This window comes from Amphiura filiformis, chromosome 10 (genome assembly GCF_039555335.1).
Source record: "Amphiura filiformis chromosome 10, Afil_fr2py, whole genome shotgun sequence".
In the NCBI taxonomy this organism is placed as follows: Eukaryota; Metazoa; Echinodermata; class Ophiuroidea; order Amphilepidida; family Amphiuridae; genus Amphiura; species Amphiura filiformis.
In genome coordinates this window covers 16296305-16317266 of record NC_092637.1, presented here as the reverse complement: position 1 = coordinate 16317266, position 20962 = coordinate 16296305, and the positions used below count along the sequence as shown (strand labels likewise).

At 40.2% G+C, this 20962-nt stretch overlaps 1 protein-coding gene across 1 annotated transcript; it reads right to left on the bottom strand.

The window, feature by feature from the left end:
• Positions 1–4122: 4122 nt before the first annotated feature.
• On the bottom strand, positions 4123–20340 carry LOC140162559 (vesicle transport protein SEC20-like). The gene is made up of 6 exons (XM_072185815.1): positions 20166–20340; positions 8487–8579; positions 7905–7996; positions 6594–6701; positions 5308–5423; positions 4123–4510 (listed from the first exon to the last, which is right to left on the bottom strand). The coding sequence occupies exons 1-6, from the start codon at positions 20259–20261 to the stop codon at positions 4323–4325; spliced, it is 693 nt and encodes a 230-aa protein (XP_072041916.1). The 5' UTR covers positions 20262–20340; the 3' UTR covers positions 4123–4322.
• Positions 20341–20962: the final 622 nt, after the last annotated feature.

The following is a 20962-nucleotide window of genomic DNA, read 5'->3' as shown; positions in this document are numbered from 1 at the left end:
TATGCTAATGAGCTCATTAATATTCATAAATATGCAACTAATGCGACACAAAAGTATACAGCACATGAGGCCACCATATACTATCACCGAACCAAGTTTGATATCGGATGAGTCATAAAAATATCGGACGAGCCAACGGCGAGTTCGATATTTGTATGACAAATCCGATATGTTATGGTATCATGCGAAATAAGCCATCCAATATTATCATTATTAGGTTTTCTTAACTCCTAATAACCCTGAAAACATAATAATGAAATTGATCGGTGATTGCGTTTGTGCTGCAGAGTGGATGAATGACAATGTAGGCAAAATATGCTAATGAGCTCATTAATATTCATAAATATGCAAATAATGCGGCACAAAACTATAATGGGGGTAGGTGCGGGTGGTGGTGCGATGCACCCCCATCGAAAAGAAAGTGTACTTTCAGAGTAAAAATATCAAAGAAAAAACAACATAGGAAATAAGTTTAAATTCAGCAATACAGTGGCCCAAGAGAGAAAATGGTAAACTTGGTTTATTACTTTTTTAAAGAAATTGTGCGCTCCTTTAATTTACATCAAAATGTTAGGTACACATTAGTATTTGGTGCTTATTGACAAGCTTACTTCTTCAATATGTAGCATTGGACCCCCTTGAAATGCTCAGGACATGTAGTGTTATGGCCGTATATAATATTAATCTATAAATAAAATAGCTCCTATGCTGTATTTCGATGTGGTTGTCTTGTTTGTAATCACTGGAAGCTGATGCACTAGAAATAAAGGTTCTAAACAGAACCTTTGTTGTCCTTTTAGGAGAACCCTCCCTCTTGAACCTCTAAAAAAGGTTCATTAATTTTGGAGAACCCTTAAAGGTCTGTATCACATTTTTGGGGCCATTTTTGACAGTTTTGGAACCATTTTTGGTTCTTTTCTTTTTAGAACCTCTATGGCTTCTCCGGAGAGGACACTTCAGAACCTTTTTATAACCTTCATTTCTTAGAGTGTGGGTACCAATCATTTTGATACAGTCAGTAAAGCTTTGTACGGTCATTTGTAATTATAATGAATACCCCATGGGAGTCAATTCAATATAAAAATCGAAAGTCAAGTTAAAAGGTAATTTTGTAAACTAATTGATTCAACTGAAATTAGTTGAATAGAGTCAGTTACGACTCCTTCCAGGTCACTTTGACTTCCCCCATTCAACCCCCACCCCTGGTCAGTTTGACCCGGGGTTTGACCATACCGGTTTGACTCGAATACACGATAGAAAATCACTTGATCTATTTCAAGGCTGCGACATCTTCATTATGTCACAATTCATAATAGGCATTTATTAAATTAATAAAATACCAGTGCACACAAATGTCACCTTATCTAAGGGTCAGTGGCAAAACCAGCACTTTATCAGAGGGTGGGTAAAGAGGGGGCAAGGGGGGCGTGCAAGCCAACTTTTAAGGGGGATCTTTGATGACAAATAGTCAATATGGGCTAAAAAGTACAAAAAAGGGCTTAAAATCTTACATATCAGGGCGGCCAGCATCCCACAGGGAAGGGGGAAAACTTCTCACAGGGGGAGGGGCAGCTGCCCGCCTTTACCCCTGGCTAAGCCACTGCTAAAGGTTATAAAACGTTTTGTTCATAACATTTTCCAAACATTTATGGAACTAAACATTGTTACATTACATTACTTAGTGTTTAAAAAGATATTTGAAAAAACAATTGCAAAAAATGTTTAACATTGATAGAATCTTTTAATAACCCAACTTTACAAGTTATTTAAACTTGACGTTTTATAAATAAAATGTTTTCCAAAACCTTTTAAAAGATATTTTGTGGGTAGCACAGGATGAGAGGAGAAATGTATGAGGCAAAATAAATTGTAACATGGACCTATAATATATCCACTGCACAACACTGATTATTTACATGTCAATAAAATGCTTTATCCATTTATGTGTTACATTTGATCAAAAGCATACAACACTGGCCACTTACATGCATGTTTCTCCGAGTCCTGCCAGGCATTTCATGTGCTTCCACCTAGGTTTCATTATCATTGAGGTATAGGACTTTTTATTTTTCGGAGAAGAGCAGGTAGGGCAACTGCTTGATTATATTTCTACATGTTCATACTACATACTCTGAAAATTTTAGAAAATTCGCACGAATCCGTTTTTTATAAATCACATTTTTGTTCCTAAAATGGGGGTTATAGCGCCCTCAACGGGCACTCTCTCCATAGGGCTACATGTAAAGACCAGTTATAGACAAATGGCCCTAAAATAAAACAGACTCGTGCGAATTTCCTCAAATTTTGCATATGTAGATTTAACATCTGGAATGTAATGCAAGTGATGTCGTTGCTGCTCTTCTAAATTCATTTTTAAAATGTCCGCCCCAGACCAAGGTGTTCATACAAAAGATTTAAATAAGTGCTTTACCATAAGGTGAACCACTTAAAAAGATGGCGACCGTCTACGATGTCACACTTTTGAAAAGACTGCATTGACACTTATTTGGAAACTTTTGTATGAAACAGATCAAACCTTTGGATAAAGACACTTATTTGGAAACTTTTGGATAAGGACTCAAAGAAATATGAAGATGTCCAGTTACCCACAGCTTGGACACAATGTATCACATATGTGATCAAGCAAAATCAGTCGGAAGTCGTACATATCGATTTTGAGCTATCGCTGAACAAACAAAGTATTTCCTTTTGTTTCCTCTTGTTTTGGAAACTCTTTAACTACTCACATCTTTTGAACTGGTTATCCAGATTCAATGAGGTTTTCTGACAAAATGATTATTGCAAATGCTGTTTACAATCCTATAAGAAACTAAAAATTGAATATGTCGGACTTCAGACTGATTTTGCTTGATCACACCACATAATCTAACTTGCAGTGAACAAACCAAAAATAATGTTTTTGTGTTGACTTCATTCTTGCAGAGAGATAAATTCAGAAACTATGATTACATGTACATATGACTACATTACTTAGCAGATTTACAATATGGGCTGTTCCATTTGAAATCCATATTCCCCCTGTGGAAGATTTAGGTAAAGTCTTCCACAGAGAGCTACAGAGGGAGTATACATTTCAAATAGAATACACAATTGGATAACTTCCATTTGAAATACTCACTCCCATTGTGGAAGACCTGTAACGCCATATACTGGGAGTATGAGTTTCAAAATAATTAACTCTATAAACAAATTCCATTTGAAAAACATACTCCCTCTGTGGACGATATTTCGTAACCAGGTAGGTTTGGTTCACAGAATTGCTCTGGCGGGGCTTCCTCTGTAATGTTTATTGAGCATTCCTCGTAGCAGACAGGCGTAAGAGATAGGTAAACTGTTATACCGTTATGTATAGAATGCATCTGCATGTAACTTTCAAGTACAAGTCCAATATAAGAGCTCAGTAATAGTTGGATACAACTTTTTTAAAACTAAAAATGCTAGTTAAGGTTACATAGCATCATTGGGCACTTGGGCAGGAAAAACCTCCTATGTAACCTCTTGGCAGTTTTTTTTTTCAAACATGTTCAAGAGCCACAAGTACATAGGATGTTTTTCCTGCCTACGAAGATCGATTAAGATTATTCTAGTTTCCAAAATAGCACCCTTATGCATTTCTTTATATTGAGATCATAATGTCATAAGCAAATTCCTCTTGCGTATCATATATAAAACACTACATGCTTATAGCTTGTAGATATCTTTATCCGGTTATCAAGACGTTGGAACCATACTTTGCTACTGATTCGGTCCTTTTTGGCCAATTGCTTTTTGCTTGCTTGTTTTGTTTTCACCGGCTCAGTGGACTCTGTCAATGTTGGTGTTGCCAAAATAAAATCAGTCTCTTCTACAGTCCTAATGTCGAACTTGGCAGTGACGCATTGTAAACAGCGATATTATTCAATCGTGAAGAAGAGATTTTAAATGACTATTGCCCGGGATTTTAAATGACTTTTTGAAGTAATTCTTAAAAAGGGTCCATAGCTAATTCAATAACCACACTTTTAACCAATCAGATGACAGGAATCTATATAATTATGAGGCATATTATAAAATACAATATTACAAACTACATATTTTATATTGCTTATTACTAGACATGGAGCTTGGTATGCTTATTCAAGTTTTCAATTTTTGACCCTGTTATGACTTTCAGATGTCAAATAAGAAAAATGCTCAAGGGGACTATTTTGGTACCCATCACAATCGCGATCTAAATACATTTTCAGTCATAAAATCCCATTAGTACGGAATTATACATTTTATGGCATGATTTTGAATATATATCTACTCGGCATCAATCATCAAAATATTCTCTTCTTGAGGATGTACAATACTGTTGCTAGGAATAGCGCCACCGCTAAGAAAATTAAAATTCTATCAGTTAATTCTCTTCGGCTATATTTAGTCAGTAAGCTTCTACTCGTTTGAATCACTCCGCCCATGCCTTTAAATTCCTCTTGCGTATCTTGAATTGTGCCCGAAGATTTGACTGAAACAAAAAACAAAATGAAAAATTGTCACTCTAAAAGCAGTGGAGATTGGGGGCTGATTAAATCAAATTTTGTTCATGACCTTCATAGGGTGCCGAGGGGGGGGGGGGGATATCAGAAAATTTGTCTAAGATAACTTCAAAAACAACCACTTTTTTTCACTTCACCAGACCCATATTATCGGGGGCTGAGCCAATGTTAGCCCTCCTCCAGTTCTGTAGTCTATGTAAATGAGTTCAGTTATGACAGCATACACATGTGTGATCACAAAAATGTATGAAAAGGGGTGTTTTTCCACAATCTCGCTCTAGTTACGCATGCAACACATTTTGGGGTTTTTAGTTTTTTTTATAGTTTTTCTGATCTTTGTCAACTTGATTGGGGAAGTATTTGGAAATGGAGATGGAGTTCAAAAAAGACACATTTTTGGACTGAAAATGTAGATGGAAAATTTTCTTGTTCAAGGGATATTTTTGCCGGAAGGGTGATGAAATGCTCTTTTTTTTTCATTTGAAACATATTTGAGCATCCCCACTTCAACTATAGTTGACTTCCGCTCATACTACGGCGCAATTGCTTTACAGCGCGGTACATTGCCGCACTGCATCGTACTGCAAAATACTGCATTGCAGTATTGCAATAGAGTTAAATATATTTTGACTTGGAAATGCAATGAGTTGTGGCAAAAAGTAATCAATATAGTGACAACGCACCTCAAAGCAATTGCGGCGTAGTATGAACGGACCTCTAGTTGTGCAAACTTACAATTAGCTTATTCACCCTATTTCATTCTTACCTAGTGTCTGATTGGTCAATTCACTTTGCCTTACATTGGACGCCATCATGCGATTTAAACTCATCAGGTTTTCTGTGATGCTACCGGCAGTTTTGGCTAGACTCTCTTTATTTGATCTGGAAAAGAAGCAGAATTAAAGCCATAATGTGTGATTTGCTTCACAGCGACGCCCTCAATTTTACTCCGATTTTTACTTTTTGCATAATTATAATACCCAGTGGTATACTAAAATACCTCGTAAAAGACTAAGCCTGAAGTGCTTTAATAACAGTAAAATTGAACTTTTTGTATTAAAACCGGGTCAACCCGGTTTTATTCAGAGTTCAACGATCGAGTACTTGCTAACATGTACCGTGGATGTCAGCTTGTATGTACATATGTTGAGCGCGATGCTCCGTGCAGTTACATGTAATACGATCGGCGAGCGTAGTACACGCATTGTAGGCGTTGGAATGAATCGCAATTTTCTTCGTTATACATCATTTGTTTGGCTCGAAATTAAAAGGGGATAATGTGATCAGTGAAAAGAAACATTTAAATAAGAATCTATTCTTTATGCAAATCACACATTATTGCTTTAACGTGTTTGAAGAAAGGAGAAAACTTCCTATGAATCATTGACCCCTATCCCCCCTTTTTGAAATCCCCATTCCCCCTGTCGTAAGTAGTGACAACTTGGTGTTGTCACTGCCTATTCAAAGGAGTAACGCATGATCGTTCCCACAGTTAAAAATACCTTCCTATTTTGCACGGTTTCAAGAACATTTTCAGCATTTGTTACCCATATTTGACACAAAAACAGGTACAAATTACCCTTAAACTTGACCCCTATTTTTTGCATTTCAAGTACACTTTTACAAAAGCACCCCTTTTTTAACATTTCAAGAACACAAACCAAAGAACACAACAGCCAAACTGGGAAGTCCCTAGTGATGTAATCGGTGTAGCAAACCCCAGAAACAAACAGAGTGAGTTGATGAATATTAGGAAGGCACAAACGTTTCACAAAAGTGAAATCTGGGAGTAAATTGAACAGGAAATGGTAAGATTTCTTGGGATTTCAGCATTCTCAGCATTCACAAAAATAGACCCCACTTTTTTAAATTTTGATTACACCATCGTCAAAAACAACCCTATTTTTTTAAAAATCGCAAACATTTTAAAAAATAACCCCTTTTTTCACGAAATTGGGATCGATCATGCGTACTCATAGTCAATGTTAAGTGATAACACCAGGAGTGACAAGTCCCTAACAACTGCTTCACACTTTCGTTATTGATTCTTACCTTTTTCTTACTTCGGGATCAGCTCCTCCTTTGAGTAGTTCATTCCTCTCATTTTTGTCTATGGATAGTTTACATGCTAGATTGGCCTTGCGTACAGATGTCTTGGTACTGGAAGCAACAACAGTAGATCAGCAAATTCAATATTAAGATGTGCATTACATCTGTATGTGTTTGCCTTTCCCTCCCCCCAACGACCCGATATTTTTCATATTTTCCCCAAAGACCCCATATTTGTCTTATTTCCCCCCTAAAATTTTGCTCCCATACTCTTTTTGTGGAAACGTTCCTATGCTACAACATTCGCCCCCATAAGACATAATTTTTTGTATCTGCCCCGAAATGTGAAAAAAACCATATATTTAGGATCTTCCCTTAGTTAAAGCCCCAATTTTGTAGACAGTCACACATTACGCAGTATGCAACTATATTAGCTAGTGTAAGTTCTGAATCCACCTGCATGCATGCCATTCTATATCAATACATACACAAGCTGCATGTTTCTACTGGAGAAAGGATTGTGGGTGATGCTGTTTATTTTAGAGTGTTATCGGTTAATGTGCCCAGTGGAAACAGATCGGTTCGGAGTGAAGCGGTGTGGACACCAGTCAACCATGATCCACCTCATGAGATAGATCATGTCTATGTAACATCCAGTATTTCTACCAGTAGAAACACAACAGTTAACAGTTGCTGCACATATATTTTATGTATCATATCGTGAGGTCCTTAAAAGCAGATTGGGGTCAGGAAAAAATTGTCAGTACTAGTACACACCACAACCCTTGTCTTAAGCATCAGTAAAAACATACTGCTTGTTGGTGAATCTGTCTGTAGGTTACCAGGTCAGAGGATGTTTAAAGACATTCCCATAACCCAATGGGGTTTCTGACCTTGTATGTCTGGCTTTTGTACACATTTGGCACAGTTGACCATACCTTGCATTGTGATTGTGTGCAAATATCTGGTGTTTTTATCCTTTTATTTAACATTCAAAACATTGAGACTTATGAATAAAATTAATGCAGTGGGACAATATGAATGTTTCCTGTAAGAAAGTCAAATATAAGTCTCAACTATTAGCTTGTTGGCTGCAGTTAAAATTACCATTTTGTGTGTGTGGCAATGGGGACTTTTGCTTTAAAGATCAAATTGATCAAATTTCCCAATCATAGTGCATTGTAGGAATGCATTTAAGCCTCCTCTGTTACCAGGTATAATACTGGGTAAAAATACAAAGTGCTCAGTATAAAAACACTGAATGTTATGAGTCCCAATAAAATAATAGGTTAAGACCTTGTTACTTTTACTCACGTTGTAAGCTGTTTCCTGTAATTGTCAGCATCCTTCAACATACTTTGTCTGTCTGTTTCCTTGTCTTGCTCATTGGCTATCCTTTCCAAATCCTGAAAAGAAAGATAAATTAATTAATGCTCATCAATGATGTGCTTGACCAGGGATCGAATAGCAATGTCTGCACAGTCTTTTTGTGGGAAATGAGAACACATCAAACACATGAAATTACATACTTAAATACGGGGAATGTCCTTCTGATATCAAATAATTTAGATTTTTTGAAATTTGCGATATAATACAAATTTTATGGCAAATTATTAAAAATTGATATGCTCTCTTCGTTTATTTGAATGTTTCCATACTGTTTTGCAAGCCTTTTTAGAGAGTAGTACTAAAAAGCTGACCCATAAATGTCAAAAATGGCTTGCACTCCCTTTTGACCTGCCTAAAATTGATTGCCTCGATCCCCCATTTTGGCTTGCCAAACATCTGCATTTCTTGTCCGCAATTTTGCAGCTCCTGTATACATGTCAACAACAACAACAATTACAACAACAACAACAACAACAACAACAACAATAACAACAATAAAATACAAACCTCAATTCTTGTTTGTAGCATCTTGATTTGTTCTTTGATCTTGAAGTTGACGTCATTCAATTCATCTACTGAGCTGCATCTGCTTCGTATGTCCTGAAAACCAGAAATATAGTGAAAAATTTTATGTTTTGTAAGGTGGACAAGAAATAAAAACAGAGCACTTGGTGTACTACCTCAATGGGATTCCAGTTGAAATCCATACACCTCCTATCAGGCACGTACCCAGGGGTAACCAAAAGTCCCCTTTTTTGACCCAAAAAGTTCCATTTGCGAGCGTAGCTTTCAAAATCCGCCCCAGTCCAAAAAGGTCTCAATCTTGAAAAAAGTCCACTTTTTCAAAATCGCCCCCCCCCCAAATCCTGGTTATGGGCCTGCCTCCTATGGAAGACGTTCTATATCTTCGTACATAGGGAGTGTGAATTTTGAAATGGGATTACCTGAATGAGTGAGTACATTTGCAATCTACACCTCCTGTGTTGGAGATTAAGGTCATAGGGGGTGCAAGGATTTTAACTGGATTAGCCCAATAGCTAGTCTACAGAACTCAGTCTTCAATGGTACTTGATAGTTAATCATTTCTGATGTTGGTCATTTGAAGACTGAGTTTGAATCATATACATACTGAAGCATGCCATGGTCAAGGACACTGATGCAAATTACAAGACTTGTGGATTGTGAGCAGTGGCGTAGCTAAGTGGGGGAGGGGAAGCTACACCCCTGTGAGAAGTCTCCCCCATTGTGGAATGCTGGCCACCCTGATATTTAAGATTGAAAGTCACCTTGCCTCTCCTTATTTACAACCCTTCTGAAAGAGTTCTGGGCTATTCCATTTAAAATCCACACTACCCCTGTGGAAGATATATCTAAAGACTTCCACAGAGGGTGTATGAGTTTTGAATACAACAGACAATTGGGTAACTTTCATCTGAAATATACTCACTCCAGCTATATTAAATACAGGAGAAGTACGTGTTTCAAAATGATTAACCCTGACCAATTACATTTGAAAAACATACTCCCTTTGTGGAAGATATAAATTTCCCAAATCTTCCATAGTGTGGATTTCATCTGGAATAGCCCATTATGAGTGACAATAGAATGTCATAGGTCATGATACACACGTTTTGTGTTTTCCGCTACACACTATATATCTACATCTACATCTGTGGGGCTGTAGCTACGGACGCAGGCATCCATTACTGCTACAGGAGGTTAGAGTGGTCGTTTTTAATTTCTGATGAAGTCCATGGTGGCTGCTTTGAAGCTATCTTTCCCCCCAATGCTGATGATATGCTCACAGGCAAACTGTTCCAACTCTAAATGGCGCAGGAATGAATGAATATTTATACACGTTGGTCTTGGTGATTGATTTAGCCATGGCCTTTGAATGAGTAGTTCTCCCCCCATCTACGCGGATGCGGGTTGATGAGTGAATGCGGAATCGCGATCTCTTCCTCAACCATCTGCTTGAAAAGATGTAATCTGGTGACTTCCCTTATGTCTGCTAGTGAATCCCACTGAAGTTCACCCAACATTTTAGCATTTACCATCAAACCGCATCATTTTATATATCAAATTAAAGCCCTTGAGTAAAGAAAGCCAAAACTGAAAACCGTTTTGTCATAGCACTTTCCGTAGCAAAGTTACATCTTGTCAAAGATTGACTTTCATCAAAAATATTTAAGCCAACATTTATGCATGATCAATTAAAAAACAAAACAGCATACATGTAGTCTCATGATAGTGCAGCTTTTCTATGTGGAACTGCTATCACAATCCCTCTAAAATTCCATGTGCGATTGTCTCATCACAAAAATAAATCATATATTTGGGTCAAATGAAGTATTTGTATAGACCACATATTTAGGTTTCCTTGACAAATCTTTTCTTTTAATTTTCTATGTAAATATGTATCGTGTTTGGGCCCCGGTTTAGCCCAATTTGCCTGACTAGCAAATGTGTTAAACTGTTACAATGGTTAACTAAGAACAGGTTTGCCTTTCATCTACATAAATTAATTTTGATATCATAAGGCCCTTCGCACTTGATTTTTAGTTTCCTGTTTACCGCCCGCGTCCAAAATTGAAAATCTCAAAATAATTAATTATTTTATTTTTATTTCTAATTTTCTCCTTTAAAAGAACTGTCAACTACTTCTACTTGCCATTTTCTGACTTTAATAATATCAACAATAATGATGAATAAACAAAGAGTACAACTCCACCTTCACTTATTTATAAAATCAAATATTGTTGTGAAATAATTAAATGCCCGCTCTAGTCAAAACGAGTCAAAAGTTGCTTGTAATAGTTCAAACTAAATAAAGAAAATAAAAGATAATTAATAATTAATAATTAAAAGTCACCTCGTCCCTTTTTCAAAATCTTTAACAGGAAACTAACAAGTAGGTATGCTAGGTGAATTCAAATTTGCCATCAAACTGCATCATTTTATATATCAAATTAAAGCCCTTAGTAAACAAAGCCAAAACTGAAAACCTTTTTTTCATAGCACTTTCCGTAGCAAAGTTACATCTTGTCAAAGATTGATCATCAAACAATATACGTCGAACAACTGAATACATGCACAACGTACGGACCAATATATTTTGGTAAACATTTTACGCCAGTTGATTCATAGTTGTGTGCCCTTAAGGTGCACTAAGCCTGGATGGGCTCTCCCTCTCTGTCTCTGCACTCGTGGAAGCTACATGTGCCTGGTTGTGATTATCACATTAGATTAATCCCTAATCCTTTTATTGGCGTGGTGACAGCTTGGATTCGAAACCAGTCATCTCTGAAGTCTCTCAGCTGACCTTCCTGACGAAATTGGTGGTCATCTTGAACCCTAATTGTGTGATCTTTCACAAGACTGTGAGCGACCAGTAAGCTTAAAACAGTAAGCTTAAGCCTGCAAGGCTGCATATTAGCTTTTATTCTGGTTCACATACACGAGTGTAAAAACAATCAGCAATGCGTGAAGGAGGCGGCATCAGGAAGCCCAAAGGAAAACAGCAGTCCAGAAAAATGCTGCATTGGAGCTTATGCTTGGACAAATAGCCAACTATTGTCCAATTATATCACGAAATACAACACTCAAAAACTGCACCAGCCTGAAAAAGATATGGCAAGCCATCCGTCTCCATTTTGGCTTCCAAACAACAGGTGGCCACTTCCTAGAGTTCAACAATATTACCCTTGGCCCTGATGAACGGCCAGAGGACTTGTACCAGCGTCTAGTAGCATTCACCGAAGACAACCTCATGCGTGAAGGAGGCGGCATCAGTCACCATGACCAAGTCATCGATGAAGATGAGGAGATTACGCCTACACTCGAAAAACTTTGTAGTGTTAACGTGGTTGCGTCTTATAAACCCTGATCTGCCCCGATTAGTAAAGCAGCGGCACGGTACAGAGCTACGATCCGCACCTTGGCTTCTATCAAAGCCGAAATTTCTCAAGCTCTGGATTCGCTCCTGGACGAGCTGAGCTCAAACGATGCTGCTCGCAGCATGCGCACTAGTAGTCAGCGTAGACCGATGCCTAAATTGAAAGCTAAGAAATCATTTGGTAAATCCTGCCCTCTGTGTGAGCAAGCTGGTCGGCATGACCATGCGCATTTCTTAGCGAGTGCTCGTACCTCCCTGAAAAGGACAGAAAATACCTGGCCCAAGGCTCGTCAGCTTAACATCCTTGATGATTGTGACAGCGACTCAGATTTAGCATGCGCCTTTGTTGACCAATCTGACCTTAGTGCGCAGCCCAATGTTCAGAACAGCGCTGCTAATTCATGTTGATCAATCTCCTTATGTAGATGCATTCCACAAGCACCATGCGGTCCGCATCACCATTGACAGTGGATCCACTGGTAATCTCATTCGCGAAAACACTGTCCAACGATTAGGATGCCCCATTCATCAGAGTTCGCAGTCTGCCCGTCAAGCTGATGGGTCATCCCCTCTTAAGGTAGTTGGGGAAACAACCCTCACCTTTACTCGTGACAGACACTCCTTTGTCTTTAAAGGTCTAGTTGTTAGAGACCTTGACGAAGAAATCCTTGCAGGTATTCCCTTCATGAAATGCAATGATGTCGCAATTCGCCCTGCTAAGAACCAAATCATCTTGACAGATGGTACAATTATCACTTATGGCGCCAACAAGAGCCCCAAATCCCAGCACACTGTTCGTCGTGCCCATATACTTCGTGGACCTTCTCAAAACACTACCATATGGCCAGGCTCATACGTTGAGGTAAATCTCCCTGCAGACATCGTTGAATCAGATGCTACTTTTGCCATTGAGCCCCGTGTTGATACCCCCCTCGGTAGGTTCCTACCGCCCAAACAAGCCTGGCCCAAGCCTGATGTAATCACAAGTATTGCAGGCAGGGTTCGCATTCCCAACAATACTGGTGTGCCACTTGTCATCAGAAAGCATGAACATCTTGGCCAGATACACACTGTTTTTTTTTTTTCACTAACTTCTAAGCCATCACACACTGCTGCAGCAGCATCAGTCAATGTCCCAAAGCCCAGTTCACCGGTTAACTACTCAGCTGCTGTTGCCCTTGACCCAGATGGGTATACTTGGCACTTGTGAGCAATCCAACTTCCGCAGTCTTCTCGATGAGTACGATGAGGTTTTGACCCTAGTTTCCCAGGTTACAATGGTGCTGTCGGCCCTTTCAAATCTGTGGTTAATATGGGACCGGTCCAACCCCCCAGCGCAAAGGTCGTCTCCCATTGTATGCACAGGATAAACTCCAAGAGTTGCAATCAAAGTTTGATCAGCTTGAAAAAGCAGGCGTCTTTGCTAGACCTGAAGATGTCGGTGTGTGTGTCGAATACCTTAACCCGTCCTTTCTTGTCAAGAAGCCTAATGGAGGCTTTCGTCTGGTTACTGCATTTGCTGATGTCGGTAGATATAGCAAGCCACAACCCTCTCTAATGCCCAATGTGGACTCAACATTGCGTTCAATTGCCAAATGGAAGTATTTGATTGCCACTGACTTGACTAGTGCTTTCTACCAAATCCCTTTATCCCATGAGTCCATGAAATACTGTGGTGTTGCAACTCCCTTTCGTGGGGTGCGTGTGTATACACGGTGTGCCATGGGTATGCCAGGTTCTGAAACAGCCCTTGAGGAACTGATGTGTCGTGTCCTTGGTGACCTCTTAGAGAAAGGTGTCGTAGCAAAACTCGCTGATGACTTGTACTGTGGTGGTAATACTGTGGATGAACTTGTTGAGAATTGGCGTCAAGTTTTGCAAGCTTTGTCTAAGTCTGGGTTACGTCTTTCTGCTTCCAAAACAGTCATTTGCCCCCAAAAGACAGTAATTCTGGGTTGGATTTGGTCAAATGGAACCCTTTGTGCTAGCCCCCATAGCATCGCCACACTTTCCAGCTGCTCGCCTCCAAGCAAAGTTGGTGGCATGGAACCCTTTGTGCTAGCCCCCATAGCATCGCCACACTTTCCAGCTGCTCGCCTCCAAGCAAAGTTGGTGGCATGCGGTCCTTCATCGGTGCATACAAGGTTCTGGCCCGTGTCATTCAGAATTGTGCCAGTCTGGTAGCCCCATTAGATGCCGGGATTAGATGATGCTATTGCAGGGCACCAATCAACTGAAGAGCTTACATGGTCTGATAGTCTGCATACTGCTTTTCACAAGGCTCAAGCAGCACTGTCTTCCGCTAGGGCAGTCACACTTCCCCATCCCAATGATCAGCTTTGGATCATTACTGATGGATCCGTGAAGAAACATAGCATTGGGTCGACATTGTATATTTCCCGCAATGACAAACTCTTCCTCGCCGGGTTCTTCAGTGCTAAATTGCGTGATCGACAGCCAACATGGTTACGCTGTGAAATTGAGGCGCTGTCTATTTCTGCCTCCACCAAGCACTTCAGTCCCTATGTTATTCAGTCCAAACACAAGACATGTATCCTCACTGACAGCAAACCTTGTGTTCAGGCATATGAAAAGCTCTGCCGGGGTGAGTTTTCAGCCAGTCCTCGGCGTGTCCACATTCCTCTCCACTGTCAGTCGTTTCCAAGCATCTGTTCGTCATCTTGCAGGATCAGCTAACACCCCTCAGACTTTGCTAGTCGTAATGCCCCTGACTGCACTGAGCCCACTTGTCAAATATGCTCCTTTATCAAAGCGTGAAGAGGAAGCAACTGTCCTTCGTGTTTCCGCACATGACATTCTGTCAGGAAGCTAAGCTCCCTTTGCCAGCAAAGCAGCCTGGCATGCTATTCAGCAGGAATGCCCGGATCTCGACGAACACATGCTCATCTAGTTCAGGGCACTCGCCCTTCAAAGAAAGCTACTTCTGTCAAAGATGTGAAGCGCTATTTGCAGGTTGCATCTATCGCTAGAGATGGCCTACTTGTTGTTCGTCGTGATCAACCATTGTCCCCAACTCGCGATTGTATTGTTGTTCCCAGACAGGTCTTAAATGGTCTTCTCACTGCCCTGCACATCCAACTTGACCATCCCTCCAAACATCAGCTCAGTTTGGTGACCCAGCGTTACTTTTATGCTCTTGATATGGACAAGGCTATTGATCAAGTGACATCAACTTGTCACCAGTGTGCTTCTCTGTCCAATGCCCCGAAGGCATTGATCGAGCAGTCCTCAAGTGACCCTCCCGATGCAGTTGGCATTTCTTTTGCAGCTGATATCCTGAAGCGTAGCCGCCAGCTAGTCCTTGTGCTGCGCGAAACCTCAACGTCCTACACAGCTTCTTGCATTGTCGAGAATGAACAACATGGCACGCTATGCGTGATGCCCTGATTCAATTGTGCATTGAACTTCGTCCACTTGATGGCCCCCTGCAGTCATTCGTACTGACCCAGCACCAGGGTTTGTTCGACTCGCCAATGACAAACTTCTCACACGTTACCATCTATCGGTTGAGATCGGTCGTATTAAAAATAATAACAAGAATCCTGTTGCTGAGAAAGCCATTCGTGAGCTTGAAGATGAGTTGCTCAGACAAGATTCTACAGGTGGTCCGGCTACAGCCTTATCACTTGCCATTGCTACTGCAGCCCTTAATACTCGCATCAGATCCCGAGGTCTTTCAGCCCGTGAGATGTGGTTTCAGCGAGACCAGTTTACCAATGAGCAGGTTCCTTTCACTGATTGTCAAATGATTCAGGCCCAGCATGCCTTGCGAAAAGCCAACCACCCACACAGTGCTCATTCAAAGGCCCCATTAGCCTCTGCCTCCCCAGCAGCAGAGTTGGAGGTTGGTGATCTTGTCTACCTCTACTCAGATCGCAAGAAATCTCATGCTAGAGATCGCTACTTAGTCACTACTATCGAAGGCCCATGGTGCAACATCCGCAAATTTGTGGGTTCTCAGCTTCGAATACTTCTTATCGTATCAAGAAATCTGAGTGCTTTAAGGTCCAGTATTATCCTGACCTGGATTCTCGTCCCTTTCCCAAGTCGTCTCCACCCACCGAGGATTCCGAGTTTGTTGAAGTGGTCCCTGAATGTACTCCTCCAGAGCCTCCTTTCATACCTGGCGAGTTGTCCACACCTGCTACTTGTGACCCCCTGCCCAGGAATGCTAATCACTCGCACCCCAGTTCTGAGTCAGATCCTCGCGATCCCTTGCGCGATAGCAGTCATAGCTCCAGCAATACCTGCACAGTCTAATCCATGTACCGGTAACAGCAGTGAGGTTAGTGAAAGTATCCCCAAGCTAGTATGGTTGGCCCTGAGATCATGCCACCATTGCTCACACAAAGGCGTTCCGCGCGCCCTCACCAACTTCCTGAACACCTGAAAGACTATGTGTTAAACTAAATGGACAGGTCACTGTGTACTATGACATTAATCCATCATCGGTGTCCTCCTATATGGTCACTTCATTGAACTTTGAACTGAGTTACGTATGTCATTTGGAATTCTAAAAGAAAACTCTGGAACTGACGTTTACTTCTTTGAACTTTGAACCATTTTACATTCATGTTGAATGTCAGTTTGTCATTGCAGACAAAAAGACTCTTGAACTGTTGATATTATTGACTGTTGGCACATTGCCTATTTTGAGTGTTCTAAACCAACAGTGTCTTCATTCACATAAGCTGTTAGATTGGTTTCTGCAAGTCAGTTGTTAGTAGTAGTTGTTTAGTAGTGTTATCCTCACTTCCTTGTGAGGAAAGTGATCTTTTTTTTTTTTTTTTAAAAGACAAAAAGAGAGAAAGAGGTAGTTACGCCAGTTGATTCATAGTTGTGTGCCCTTAAGGTGCACTGAGCCTGGATGGGCTCTCCCTCTCTGTCTCTGCACTCGTGGAAGCTACATGTGCCTGGTTGTGATTATCACATTAGATTAATCCCTAATCCTTTTATTGGCGTTAGGCCTATAACAAAATGTATATTTTCGTACAATTGTACAACTATCGTTTCTACCCTATGACCTATAAAAGTTACCTGTTATCATCGCAAGTATCTTTGATGCTGAAAAGTCACAATATTCACGCAGGGACAGGCCGAAAACCTTACCTCGATCGTAAAATCCAGCCCATGCATGTCATAAATAATTCATTATTGTATTGTGTAAATGTCACTGATTGTGTCGACGTATTGTTATTGCACCTGTTACAGCAGAAGTCATGCTGAATTTATACTCGATCGCTGGTCACCATGTGAATTCGCTTATTAAAAAAAAAAAAAACCTCTACGACCAGGTTGTTAAGCATCGAGCACGCTGACTGGCTTAGCAAATATCCAATTATTTTTGTAAACCAATCAGGTTAGACGTACTTTACCAGGCATGAGAAATCTCCGCGTTTCCGCGATTTTCCGCGTTTTCAATGACCCAAATCCGCGAGAATAACTGCTTTCCGCGTTTTTCAAGTATTAGGTAAATCGCGGAAATCCCGCCTGAATTGTACATGTTTTACTCGCGATAAGCGACTGGAATCGAATATTAGCAAAAGTAGTCTCACCATCAGACTCTTGATGACGCTAAAGATTAACATATACGTGCACTTGGGCTACCCACAAGCTTGGGGATGAGGCTATATAGCAAAAGACCTTTGACCCGACGATAGTAAACTTTTTAAAGATGGTTTCGTGTCATGAATTTCGTCTGTAAAGAGATGCGAGCGGGTGAATAAAATCCAAACAATCGTGTCCGAAAGCGAAATATTTGAACTAAAAAACATTACCAAAGAGTTAGTATGGCGTCGAGGGATTGTGATTTCCTAGAAAGGGGCACTTCTGCAAGCAAGCTAGCTATTCAAGAAGATCGAAAAGACCCACTGGTGAAGAACTTATGGCGGTGGGAATGGCTGGATCATACACACAGTGCAACCGGGCAGAAGTTGTCGCATTGCATAAGATTGATCAAGAAACCTGGTTTTGCTTTCTGCATTGTTTGTGATAAGGAGATCAAAATACGCAATGAGGGGACGCGTGGCTCTAGTTGACCACGTGGGAAATGATAGCCACAAGAAGATATTGAAGATGAGGAAGAGTAACACTGTTCTTCCAGGTATTAAGCTTAAAACTCTTTGTCATTTTTTGTATCTTCATGCACTGATGCATGCATGTCATTCATTGTATTGTTGAATTTGTTGACTATCATTTAGGAGGCACATACCTCATTTCGTTTCTCACATGGTTGTGCCAAAGTCTAGGGTTGATTTAAGTTGGGGTTATATAGGCCAAAGGGTATGTAGGGGTCAAAGGTCAAAAAATAATCGAATTTTAATTGTGCATCACATATCCAAGAATCGGCTGCATCGGTCATGTTGTTAAGTAAATATGGCCAATTTAAGATGGCATCGCATGTAAAAAGTATAGGCAGTTGAAATTTCAAATCGCTGTATCATCCAAACATAACACATTTTTTTATGTATACATTTGCTATGCCAATTAAAACCAAACTTGGTAACAATGATCAGTGGATGGGGGAATAGGGCTGAGGTGAAGGGTCTTGAGGTCAAAGGTCATCTAGGGGTCAAATTAGGTGAGGTCACAAAGTGAGGGTAAGTATTTGATTTTCACTCACATTGTACTAAAAAGTGCTATTTTTTCATTCAAATTAAACATTTTGTCTTCATTTATGTGTCTTTGTTTTTTTTCCTGTAAAATTGCACTCCTGAGAGGGCCTCAATAGGGTTTTTACAGTGTAGAAGCCCTCTGGCTTCGGGGGCTCCGCCCCTCGACCCCGCCAGGGCTTCGCCCCTGGACCCCACCAGGGGCCCTTAAGCGGGCCCCTGGACCCCCCGCCGTGAGGGCCGATACTCCGGTCGCCATTTTTCCTCTTTTTTTAAAATTCCTCACTCTCATGCCTGTTTACTGGCGGGTCACATTAATTCATACCGTAAAAGGCCGTCGCCTTCATTGATTGGCTAACGATTGCGATGAATGGTGTTTGCAACCAATCACAAAACGGGTTACAAATAAATAAGGCGCCCATCGGAAATTTTGTGTGACGTCATGCCACGAGGTAGCCGGAGGCTTCGCTTTTCTGCTCAGTGATGCCAACACCGCGCCTTAGGCGCACAATTGGGCTACTTGGCGATCACTTGCCGCTACTCAAAAAAGCATGCCGCTACTTGTCTAAAATTGGGCTACTTTTGCCAGTCTCAGGCCGCCGCACTAATTTGATGTATTTTCCTTTCAATTTAGCCGATTTATAAAGGTTTTGAGTCTTTGAAGCTCCAAATTGAAATTACAATGGGTTTTGTGACCATTTATTGATCGGTCAGTAACTTCCCAGTAAGTACCGGAAGTTTCAAAGTCAAGTGCTTTTCCGCCCAATTGGGTGTTTTATGGTCTAAATTGGTAAATCCGCCCAAATATCCGGTATTGGGCGCTTTTTGAAGTTTAAAAATTGGGCTACTTGAGAATCCTTTACCGCGGCCTGGCGAGTCAATGCGCCGCGCCTTGACGCTGAAAAGTTTTGGCAACACTGTTTCTGCTAGCTTTAAAAGCGAGCGAGTGGTATAAAGTCAGTTTCACAGCTGTGATTTATGGAGCATATCATAAAATCTCTGAGCACATACACAGCGGATTTGACAGATAAAAATGACATTTGCAATTCTGAGCAACGGGATTCCATGAAATTGAAGATTATGTGTTATTCTACAGGATCGGTAATAATTAACAGCTGGTCTGCAGTATTTGAAGTGCATATTGAAGTTTGTAAGTTTGTGACTTTGTACGTTATGTGCAATAGATATTACAGGAAGCTTAAATTGGCACGCTTTCCTGCAATTTGTCTGTCGCTTACGAAAGTTATTGGGAGTTCAGGGCACGTCACACCGAGTGTGACGTGACCTCGCTGGGCATAATCAAACAATGTCAAAAGATTCAGCTAGCAAAATTCCCCAAAACGGCATTTCGGGGGTGTTTCTAGATCTTTTGTCTCATTATGATAGCAGCATTTTTAATGGAACTGCTATCAAAATCCTCTAAAATTCCATATGAGCGAGTGACTTATCACCATAAAAAATCATATATTTGGGTCAAGTGAAGTATAGAAAACATATTTATGTAGGTTTCCTTCTTCGGCCAGTTGTTTTAAATTTCTATGTAAAAATGCATTGACATTTTCAGCGAATTTGGCTGACTAGCAAATGTGTTTGCCTGGCATACCTATAACAAGTGCGAAGGGCCTAATCATTTAAAAAAATTTTATGATGAAAACTCACCTGAATCAATGCACCAATTTCCAAATCTCGCTTGACGATTTCTTTTACACAAGCTGTACTTGATGACGGCTGCACGGACTTAGCCTCTTTTGCCATTTTATGACGTTTACAAAACCTGTAAAAGCATGAAAAAGTCAGTTACTTTGCCACATAAGCTTACCTACAGGTGCGTGTGAAATTGGGTAGTTGTTTACAAGTAATTCCGCCGTATAGTTAAAACTATTATATATCGTGCTTTAAAAAAATCATTAATAAGATATATAGCATCAAGTTAATGTTAAATTATATCAAAGAAATACTAAATTATAATATTATATAATGTCAATACAAAAAGATATACAAATTTGGTTAGTATATTTTAAATCATAGGTTTCTGCAAGCAGTTATTTTATAAGCATTTCACCAACCGCACTGTCAATCCAATTCTACACATGTGTCAATCAATTAAGTTTTTAATTGTAGTGAAATTTTATCTCAAATGTATTTTTATTAACATTATGAAATAATTCATAATTAAAGTATCTTTTTAGGGGGCCATTTATTGGTAGGCAATACAACTTATATTTTTATATTGAATTGATATTAGCTTTTCTAAAAGAAGAAAAGTATTGTTTTATAGAGAAAAAAATGTGTTTCTAGAAAGAAAACAAGCTGTGCTAAAAAACTGGTAAACTTGTCACATGGGTATCAGGACGACTCGACCTCCGGACTACTCGACCACGGACTACTCGACCACGGACAACTCGACCTCCCTGACAAGTCGACCTCCCTGACAAGTCGACCTCCATAATCGCCGT